The 10,249-nt window shown below is 51.7% G+C and overlaps 1 protein-coding gene and 1 long non-coding RNA gene across 7 annotated transcripts; one reads left to right on the plus strand and one right to left on the minus strand.

Moving 5' to 3' along the window:
• Window positions 1-672: 672 nt before the first annotated feature.
• On the minus strand, window positions 673-9,483 carry RIPK3 (receptor interacting serine/threonine kinase 3). Of its 5 annotated transcripts, XM_034648706.1 has the most exons (11): window positions 9,386-9,483; window positions 5,459-5,630; window positions 4,038-4,178; window positions 3,579-3,683; window positions 3,016-3,155; window positions 2,842-2,888; window positions 2,464-2,631; window positions 2,284-2,351; window positions 1,661-2,023; window positions 1,457-1,517; window positions 673-981 (listed from the first exon to the last, which is right to left on the minus strand). In XM_034648706.1, the coding sequence occupies exons 2-11, from the start codon at window positions 5,510-5,512 to the stop codon at window positions 836-838; spliced, it is 1,293 nt and encodes a 430-aa protein (XP_034504597.1). In that variant the 5' UTR covers window positions 5,513-5,630; window positions 9,386-9,483; the 3' UTR covers window positions 673-835. The 5 variants fall into 5 exon arrangements, with proteins under 5 accessions (XP_034504597.1, XP_019657159.2, XP_034504596.1 ...); XM_019801600.2 differs by lacking the exon at window positions 9,386-9,483 and having other exon boundaries at window positions 2,464-2,628; window positions 3,579-3,888; window positions 5,459-5,611; XM_034648705.1 differs by lacking the exon at window positions 9,386-9,483 and having other exon boundaries at window positions 3,579-3,888; window positions 5,459-5,610.
• On the plus strand, window positions 4,109-9,507 carry LOC117797293. 2 transcript variants are annotated; one of them, XR_004622228.1, is made up of 3 exons: window positions 4,109-4,241; window positions 9,003-9,168; window positions 9,370-9,507. It is a non-coding gene; the product is annotated as an uncharacterized LOC117797293 (long non-coding RNA). The 2 variants fall into 2 exon arrangements; XR_004622227.1 differs by lacking the exon at window positions 4,109-4,241 and adding an exon at window positions 8,537-8,717.
• Window positions 9,508-10,249: the final 742 nt, after the last annotated feature.

The raw sequence follows: 10,249 nt of genomic DNA on the forward strand, positions 1-10,249 counted from the left end.
ACTGCCGGCGAGTTGGGGCTAGGATTTAGGTCGGGATGGGGCTCGGGGGTGGGGTGGGGGGCACGCGTGTGCCTGTTGCCCTCTCCTCCTGCCTGGATGCAGCTGCTGTGGATGGAGCCATAGCTTTCCACTCCAGACACCCACTGAGGGTCAAAGGGCTGGGCCAAGGAAGCAATGTCCGCAGGGATGCAGGTGGTGAGTGCTTGTGGCGGAGGGAAGTAAGTATGGGGGCTGACCTCTGAGAGGCTGGGGGCATTGTGCAGGGCAAGAGATGTCTTCCAGTGCCCGTGGAGAGCCCTCTCCCCAGGACCCCATGCAGCCCTGTGGGTCTCTGTAGCGCAGAAGAAAAGGGGGGCAGTGAGACTATCCCCAGAATTTTGGTTTAGGGTGGGGTCTCACCCGATCTAGAGGAAGTGCTCCACCCAGAGATTAGAGTGGCCCCAGAGCCAGGCCTCCGGGATTCCTTCCTGCCGCCAGCTGGGCCCTGACCTTGTGTGCCACGCTGCTGCCCACCCCCAGCCCTGAGCATCCCGCTTCCGGCCTCAGCTAGACGGCAGTGTCTCCGCCTCACTCCGAGTTGCCTCGCAGGCTCCCATCCACGTCTCCATCCCATCCACGTCTCCACCGCTGGCCCCTGGCCTAAGCCTTAGCCTCCCAAGTGTGGCGCTTTGGTTAAAAATCCACCACGTTTATTGACTCGTGTGCACAAATCAGTTGGCCTTCAAAGAAAGTCTCAGCTAATTGCCTCACGTCCAAGAGGTAGCTCAGAAGTTGCGTCATACTGGCCCTGCCGCCGGCTCCAGGCTTCTTGGTTCTTGCGGCCTTCCTCTCCAACCTACTTGTGGGGGGCAGGTGGCCAGCCTCGACCCATGCCCCAGGGCACCAGGCCTTGCATGGGCAAGGCAGTTCCTTCTTGTATGACCAAGTAGTTGTTGTCTCCCACCTGTACTGCATGGCTGTCACGTATGGTAACGGGGTTACCTTTAAAAGAAATTGGGGAGTTGGTGGGACGGTTAAGTAGTCGGGAAACTAACTCAAAATTAGGAGGAGCAGCGGGGTGGAGGGGCAGCGGCACCTTGTGTCCATCCTGGGGAAATGCAAGTATGGCGTCTCTAGGGTGGCCAGTGACAGTGTCAAATGTGCCTTGGGCGTTCTCCTTTGTGCTGCCCCTTTGGAACTGGGTTTGCAGAAGCTCAGAAGGAATGGCAACTAATGTCTGAGACCCTCATGTTTGGGTTTTTTCTTCTAGGAGCTCTTCTGGACCAACATTAACAATGGCGTAAGTTAGGGGTTCACAGAGCTGGTTCTGGGGAAAGTCAGAAGGCCCATTGGGGTAGTTGGCCACTAGCCCTTTCTCCCTCCCACTACCCAGGGTACCCTGGATCTATAGACAGTCTTGAGGAAGAAGCCATTGGAAGAACTGAGCATAAGAAAGGAAGAAGTGAGGAACAGGTACCTGGTATTGGACTGGCCCGTGGTGCCCTCGGAGCCCAGTTGGTGCCACGTCTCTTAGACCCCTGCGAACAACACAGCTCTCTTAGGCTCCCTGTCCTGGGGCTGGTTCCCCTGCTGCATCCCTGATAGCCCCAAGTTTTCCCTGGCAAGGGGGACAGGATTCACAGCAGTCCTAGTGCATCCTCTAGTCCTGTCAGTGTCTCACCTGACTCCCTTCGGGTCTCGGACCTGGGGTCCAAGCCAAGTTGGGGCCGGGCATCTGATTTCTGAAAGGTGAGGTCTCTGGAGTCTGGGGAGATGGGGCTGTTGAATCGGCAGGTATCCCTGCTGTCCAGGCGGGCTGAACCTTGTCTCCCTGTGCCCTGATCCTTTCAGGAAGGTTTGTACATTTTTTAGGAACAGAGCTGGGGGACTCCTTCAGACTTAGTTTGTTTAACATCTCAGTGGCTATGATGTCATGGCTTCCTGTGGTTCCCCTGGGGCCTTCCGTTTCTGTCCCTCCTGGGCCTGGCTTAGGCGCAGATGACATCCTGTTGCTGCCCCAGTTTTCACACAGGAACTTCTTCACCTGCAAGGACATGGGGAGCTTTCTGGGCATGGAGGTGGGAAAGCCAGCCTAAACGCAAGGGAGGAGTCTCTTGGTCCATAATCTATTACCTGGGAACTCAGTGGTGAGGTGGGGAGAGTGAGGACAAAGATTAAGGCACAAAGAACAGTGGGGAGTCATTGAGTGGGGAGTGGCCAGTGGGGAGTCATTGAGTGGGCAAGGGAGGCTGTTGTGCCATCCTTGCCCAGCTCCTGGATTGGGGGGTGGCACTGGACACTCACCGTGGAGACTGCGGCATCCATCTCCTTGTTTACCAGATTGAGGGCTTCCTCGGTATTTGGTCGGCATTCTGGAGACAAGGCAGAGTGGGTGGAAGGCAGGTGAGCCAAACTTTCCCAGGGAGAAGCCCTCTGCTGACAGATCCAGGCCCACCCTGGCTGCCCGCTAACTGGCCAGTTCACCTTGGAAGGAGGGCCTGTCCTTGGGGTCCTGGTTCCAGCAGTGTTGCATTAACTCCTTCAGTCCTTCCAAGCCAGGAGTCTCAGGGCTGGGCTGGGGCAGCTTGGTCAGCGGGGGCCGGATCTGCCCCTCACACCCTGCTTCCTGCTGCAGCGATGCCTGGGGCACTACTGGGGTGGGGGTGGGAGATGCAAAGAGAAGACATTCAGGATATGAGGGGCTACTTGCCCAATCATGGAAGGGGGAAAGGAGTGTAGTCCAAGGGGAGGTGAGGAGAAAGTCAGGCAGTCTGAGTGGGTAAGCTGGAAGAAGAGGGTTTGGAGGCTTGCAGGACGAGGGCACCTGGAGTTAAGGATCCCAGTGTCCGCCCAGAGTCTTACTCTCATCTTCTCTTCCAGCTAGCACTGCCCACATTAGGATCCCGAAGCTGCAGGAGACACAAAGCTGAGGTCTGGCCCAACTGCTGGCAGAGATTCCTTTCCCACATATGGTCCCCTAGAATGGCCCAGACAGGTACAGAAATTTGGAATGTGTGTTTGGAGTGGGCACCTTACCTGTAGACATCACTAGCCATGGAGGCCTTCCGGTTTACATCAGCCAACAGTTCTGGGGCCAAGTAGGCTGGGGCTGACTCCCCAGAGCCAGCTCCTGACCTTGAGCCTCTATGAAATGTAGCCAGGCCAAAATCTGTCAGCTGTAAAGGGAAGGAAGAGGGAGAGGGTAGAGGATGGACAGGACCAGGCAGCTTCCAGAATCCCCCCTCCCACCACAAGGTGCAGGTCCAGCCTTATAAAGGGGGTTTTCAGGGTTAGGGGAATGGTAGGACCAGTGGGGCCCTCGGGTTGGAGGTCTGGGTCCCCTCTTCGGGGGCTGGGTTAAGGTCTGAGTCTCCTGGGCTAGGTCAGCCATGGGTCTTTGGCCGGACTGGTGGGTGGGTCTGTGGAACGGACCATATGGGTCGGGGTCACTCACACCTGGTATGGTAGGGGCTAAAGCTCCTGGCTGGGCTTTGACCCTCGGGCAGCCCTGTGACCCTCGGGAGATGCTGAGGGCACGGAGCAGACAGGGCTGCAGCAGGTGGTGTCCAGAGGCTGGGCTGGGATATGGACAGGCTGACCTTGGCGTGCAGGTCTGAGTCCAGCAGGACGTTGGAGGGCTTGAGGTCCTGGTGCAGAAGCACGGGGTTCTGGCTGTGCAGATAACACATCCCCAGCACCAACTCCTGCAGCAGGCGGCAGAGGAGAGGCCAGGGCCGAGGACAGTGGGGCTGCAGCAGCCCTGCCAGGGAACCATTTTCCATGAACTGAGTCACCAGAGCAGGCCCGCAGGTGGACTCCCACCCTAGCTTCTGGGTGACCCCCAGCAGGAGCAGTATGTGCTGGTTACGCAGACTTGCCATGGCCTTCACCTCCCTGGATATCGCCTCCCTACACTCCAGGAAAGAGCTGGAGTCAAGTCCTCTCCTCCTGGAAGATCCCTCCCCTTCCCATTCAGTCCCAGCAGCAGCCCCTCCTCCTGGGACCGACTGCGCCGCCCCCCCCCCGCCCCCGCAAGGCCCGCGGCTCAGGTCACTCACCCCTTCAAGATCTTGACCGCCACATCTAAACCCCATGTCCTGTGTCGCGCCTGGAACACCACCCCGAACCTGCCTGCGCCGATGAACTTTGGATTCTCCAATTCTTCGACAGACACCAGAGAGGCTGGGGTACCGCTGGGCCTGAAAGAGGGGGCTTGGTCTTCCAGCTGCTCCCCGTACAGCCCCCACCTCCTTGATCCCATGGTCAGTTCACACTCTAGCTCTCCCGGCTCCCTGCCCCCCTGGGGGGGGCCCATTGTGCGTGTCTCCCGCCCTCCACCGACCATAACTTTCTGCCAGACATCCGGCTGGAAGGTGCAAGTCCACACGGAAGGAGTGACTTCTGCGAGCCGGGTTTGTGGCAGAGAGGGGCAGGGGGTCGTGAGAGGGGTCAATCTCTAGGTCACCGCACGGACTCTGACTCTGGGTTTGCTCCCCTACTCAGAGTGACTAGCCCATTTCCTTCTTGGGCGGGCGCATCTACGTCCCGCCCCAGCGGGGAGGGAGACAGAACGGAAGCCTTGGCTCAGCCAGGGGCATCTGACAATGCTGGGGACGCTGAAGGCAGAACGGAAGCCAGGGCTTTTCTTTTCTAACTCATGTTTCCTGAGCACCTGGTGCATATCACAGCAGCTTAACTGTCATTGGGCACTTAGGGTGCCACAGGAGGAGTCCTTATCTTCCAGGAGCCCGCAATCCACTTCTGCAGCCAGTGTGTCTCCCTTCTCCCACAGGATTTCCGGCTCCACCATTGCCCTGGCCTGGGGTGGGGAGGGGATGGTGCTGGGGAGGGTTTTATGTTGCTGGCACTCAGCATTCCCCAAATGCCCTACTATCATAACTAACAATTCTATAAAGCTCGAATGTGCCAGGTACCTGTATTGGCTTATTTGATGCTCACATCGACCACGAAGGGATTGGTACTGCTTTCATTACTTCTTTATGGATGAGGAAATAGGCACTTAGGTACTTAAGGTAGCCTGAGTACCTTGCCCAAGTCAGCCTGGAGCTGACTTTAAGCCTAGCTCAGAACCATCAAGTGTTCCTGTTTTCAGATAGGCTTCTGGGCTCTGCCTCCCAGCTGGCCCTAAATGTGGCTAAAGAAGGTGAATAGTGCAGTGAAGGGTCCCTGACAGCTATTGTCACTGGGGCAAGCCCTTGGCATTGGTAGTGACTTGACTCCCAGGGCATGGTGGTCGGCTAGATGAACTGGCCCAGCCAAGGGCATCTGGCATTGCGGTGGACACTGGAGGGGAAACGCATGCCTGCCCTCTCCCCTGACACCAACTCCTCCATGCAAATCCCCTGCTTAACACGTGTTCCCAACCAGCATATACTTTGGACAAGGGCCCTTGGGAACTCAGGAGCTTGGGGAGCCTCAAGGATTTAGGGGAGACAAAAGGTGTCTATGTTTTACCCACTCTGTACTCTCCACTCTTGGGCTGGCTATCCAAGGCCTGACCATGGCTGGACATTGTGTAAACTCTATGTGGCCAGTCCCGGGTGTTCAGTTCTTCATGGGGAGACCTGGTTCTCACTGGAAGGTGATCACCTTGCTATGCACTTTCCGTTCTGTCCAGTGGTCCGTGGGCTCTGCTGGGTGGAGCAGAAGTGGCCAACAGTTAGCTGTGGTTTCTGGAGCAGCTGGAAACTCCAGGAGCCCTCCCATGAGTTCTGATGGAGTCAGTGTGTGAGATTTTGGAGCTATTTAGGGAATTCTAAGACTGTGGTGTCTTTTAAAAGCCAGTACCCGGTAAGCACCCAACAAATATTTGTTGAATTGAATTAATACATGAACAACCAAGAATTTGGGGCTTCCTTACAACTTGGATCACTCCAGGGGGAGCTCCATACTCATTGGGAGGAAAAAAGGAGGTTGAGCTTCTCTAAGGTGTGGGGGCTCTCCCCTGTGAGCCCACCTGAAGTCGACTTTATTGTAGAGACAAGGCAAGTGAGGCAGGTCCTCAAGTCCAGTCGGGAGTCAAGAGCCACCAGACAGGGCAGCCATCCTTATCATGGTTCTCTCTTGGGAGAAGACCCTGGGCTCCACTTGACAGGGAACAGCCAGAAAGGCATTAGAAGGGTGCTCACCAACCTTTTTATGGCTAAATAGCTTCAGACTGGGATAAGGCCCTCGGCATCATGGGTAAGCAGCTCTAAAGCGTGGGGTTGGGGAGCGTGCCAGAGCCTGTACTATTTTTTGACTCCAAAGAAATCAAACCCATTTAAAAGAAGGAGGGGCAGAGAGAGGAGCCTGGAGTGAGTGCCGGAGAAGACCCTCTGCTTCTGGGTGGGGGCACCTGGCGCAACAGAGTTGATCCCCGGGTTTTGGAACTGTGGCCTTTCCCGAGGCCTAGTGCCGCTGACCCCTAACAGAGCCTTTGTCCCCGTGTCTGCCCCAGGCTTCTGGAGTCTGTTTCGGTGTCTCCCTATCCCTTCAGTTCTTTGTTCTTGACTGTCTTTGGTTACCTTCAGCGCACCCCTAGGACCTGCTTTGGTTCCCTATCCTTAGTTGTGGGGGTGGGAGGGCAGACGGTGTAGTTTCTTCTCTTACATATTCTAGCCCTAACTCATTCTTATCTGTCATTTGATTAAGAGATTCCAATTATAGATCAAATGGTATTAATTGAGGTGATGGTAAAAAGGATTATGGAGAATTTTCATTTTCCTTAGTGTTTGAATAGTTTATATTAGCATATATTACTTTTATAAACAGTTAAAGAAGGAAGAAGGTCATATGTATGCAATAATTTCGCTGTAAAGATATTCACTCAAGTGCTTAACGCAGTGGGAAAAATAGAACCCTAAATATCCAATAATAGGAAAAAGATTATACGTAAATATATATTGTAAAGATTATAAATAAATTATGCAGTGGATGACTATGTAGCCATTAAAATGATGCTCTAAACCTATGTTTATTAATATGACAGGTGTTTATCATGTATCAAGTGTGAAAAAAACAAGTTATAAAGCAATATGTACCATATAATCACATTTTTGTTTGTTTGTTTGTTTTAAAAATTCTCTTCCACTAGTATGACAGAGTTCTCAAAAGCCTCCCATTGCAGGATACCTAAATGCTACATAAAACATACTCAACACATTAAAAAAATTCCTTAGTAAGCTCCAAGAAAAGAAAGGTAATCTCCCAAGGGTAATCTCCCTGAAACTAATAAAATAAACCAATACAAAACAGAAAGTAAATAGTAAGTAAACAGCAAGTCAACTAACTAAAAGCGTAGAGTTTTGGGGACTGGGAAAGGGATATGGAAGGTTGGGGGAGAACCACAGAGTGAGCCAGTCATAGTGCCTAGGAAGATGGAAGAACTAATTGTGAGACACCCTATTCCCCAAAAAGCTAGACCCTCAAATGGGCTACATTCTCAGTGGAAAGGAAAAAGTCCACCAGCTTACAAAGCCAACTTGGAAGGAAGCTCGTCTAGGCTGCAGCACTTGATGTTAAAATTAATTTAAAAAACTGTTGGTTTCCATGTGAGATCTGCTCTCACGAGGATCTGTGGTTGAATTTTTACTTGTCCTTTGATCAATAAACCAGAAGCTGAAACATTTAAGTGGCCCCAGATTATTAATGCCCTCCAGAATCTGGCAGAAGCAAACTGAATCCTCCTTAGAGGAAAGCATGCTGAACTCAAGCTTCTGGATTAAATTCTGCCAAATATAGACTCACACAAAAAAATTCTAAATATGTAAGGATTCAAAGTACCATGACGGAGAATCAGCAAGAACAAAAATCAACAGGTTTGGATCTTTAAGGAATTCAGAATTTGGAGTAATCAGATGAAGAATCTAAAGTTTCTGTGAAATGTTTAAAGAGATAAAAGATGGAATAGGAAAAAAAATGAGCAAGGAATAGAGATTATATAAAATGCCCAGATAGATTTAGAAAAAAAAAAAAAAAGAACATCAAGAAATTTTTAAAAAGTATGTAACATTAAAATTGGTGTTGCAATGCTTGGTTAAATAGAAAACACAGCTGAAGAGAGAAAAAGTGTACCCAAAAATGGATCTGAAGAAATTCTCCAAAACGTGCAAAAAGAGAGAAGCAGATAGAAAAATGGAGAGACAAAGAATTAGGAGGTCTCACAATTATCTAATTGGATTCCCAGGAGGAGAAAAGGGAAAAAAAAAAAAAAAGTTGAGGGAAGGCAATATTTGAGGAGAAAATGGCTGAGATTTTTCAAGATTAGATGAAAGACAAGAATCCACTAATATGGAAAGCAGTGTATGTCAAGAAGGATAACTCTTGGGGCGCCTGGGTGGCCCAGTCTTTAAGCGTCTGCCTTCGGCTCAGGGCGTGATCCTGGCGTTCTGGGATCGAGCCCCACAGCAGGCTCCTCCACTGGGAGGAGATTGGGAGAGGAAGAAGCTTGGGAGAGGAAGAAGCTTGGGAGAGGAAGAAGCAGGCTCATAGTGGAGGAGCCTGATGTGGGGCTCGATCCCAGAACGCCAGGATCACACACTGAGCCAAAGGCAGACGCTTAACCGCTGTGCCACCCAGGCGCCCCCCAAAGGAATTTTTATGTGTTAAAGTAAACTTACAGGACCCTGGGGGTCGGGATAAGATTGCCTCTTGCCCTCAGCAAAGTGTTAACATCGAGGCAGCTGAGTTCCTGGAGGAAGGTCGCTCTGCCTGTTTCAAGGACTTGTCAATGGACTGTAAGTCTTAAGGAAATTTAATTTTTCTATTGCCTTTGTTTCCCACATCAATTGATATATTCTGAAAAATATAATAATATGTATACATTTTTATATTACAATATGTAATGCATATTTAGAAAAATATCTAAATGGACAAATAGAAAAAATTTAAAGTTATGGTTGGTGAATTTACAGGCGATTTTTATTTTTTGTGTATCATATTTGGATTTTTTTATTTGCATTTCCTAACTTTCCCAAAATGAATTCACAGATACTACATTTCAGCCTCCTCTTTTCCCCCAGGACACCCGCGGAAGATGCAGCGGCTTCCCTTTGCCACCTGCCCCCTGCCACCTGCCTAACCCGGACATCTACCCTGCCCTTCGCTCTTGGTTTCCCGCAGCTCTTAAGAAGGCCTGCTGGCGTCATGTTCCATACGTGGCTGAAGTTAGCCCTTGGCAGTCCCATGGTAAGTAGGATTTTGACATACATAAACCCAGGAGAGATGATTCCAGAGAGGATGTTGGGAGCAAAGGTTCAAAGTTCACAAGGAGAGCTCTGGAAAAGGCAGGAGTCCAGACTGGCTGCGTTACCTTTTCCCCCCCAAGCACTGTTCTCATCATCGTTGTCATCAACGATGATAAAAGCTGGTCTTTCTTACACTTCATAGTTCCCAAAGCGCTTACGGAAAGCCACCGCAGATCTGTGAGGCTGGACCTCTTGTCAGGTTCTGTAGGCGAAGAAACACAAAGGCCTCGTTCTTTTGTCTGGATGTGAGGAACAAACAGAAAGTGATCGGGAAGCTAATGACCGCGGCCGTGCGCACCGCTCCCCCCACGCGAAGCCGCGCGCGCTCTCCGGGGCACCCTTATCTCAGCTCCCAGCTGCTGAAAAACAAGCCCTCGCCCTAGGGGTAAGGGTGGACTCTGGACACATGAGCTGTCACTGGGGGACTGGGCTGCACTCAACTTGGAAAAGTCACAAAACAAACCCCAGGGTTTGAGCGGAGCTATGCGCAGAGCGTTCCGCTCCCAGCAGGATCTGTGAGACTGTGCTTTACAAGGAGAAATTATTCGACCCCATTCCTGGAACAGCGCTCCGAAACCCTTGGAATTTCCTGTGAGGAAAGCGGAAAGAGGTGTCTTCTGTTATGTTAATGGAGTGACCTTCGGAAAGCCGGAGATAACCTAAGGGAGGGGGCTGGTTGCCCGGGTAGGTTGCCAGTCTTGTTATTGGAGGATTGCAACCTTCGGTTCCACCCCCGACCTCTGTTGGGGGTGGGGGGGTGAGCTGGAGGTTGAATCCGTCCCCTGTGGCTGATGATTCCGTGCAGCATGACTGTGTGACGAAGCCCCATAAAACCCTGAAAGGATGGCGTCTGGAGAACTTCTGGGTTGGTGAGCAGGCGGTGCTGGGACAGGGGTGCTCTCGCGGCGCGGGAAAACTCTCTGCCCTTTTCCGCGCACCCTGCCCTACGCAGCCCTTACATCTGGCTGTTCCTGAGTTACATCCTTTATAATAAACCAGGAATCGAGTAAATAAAATGTCTC

This window comes from Ailuropoda melanoleuca, chromosome 20 (assembly GCF_002007445.2).
Source record: "Ailuropoda melanoleuca isolate Jingjing chromosome 20, ASM200744v2, whole genome shotgun sequence".
NCBI classification, from domain to species: Eukaryota; Metazoa; Chordata; class Mammalia; order Carnivora; family Ursidae; genus Ailuropoda; species Ailuropoda melanoleuca.

Excerpts from the sequence above, each read along its gene's own strand:
- RIPK3 (XM_034648705.1), bottom strand. The coding sequence starts at position 5,502 with ATGGTCAGGCCTTGGATAGCCAGCCCAAGAGTGGAGAGTACAGA. Across the intron at positions 2,632-2,841 it reads AGCTGGAAGAGAAGATGAGA|TAGTGCCCCAGGCATCGCTG; the intron begins GTAAGACTCTGG and ends CCCCCACCCCAG. Across the intron at positions 2,024-2,283 it reads TGGATGCCGCAGTCTCCACG|GTGAAGAAGTTCCTGTGTGA; the intron begins GTGAGTGTCCAG and ends ATGTCCTTGCAG.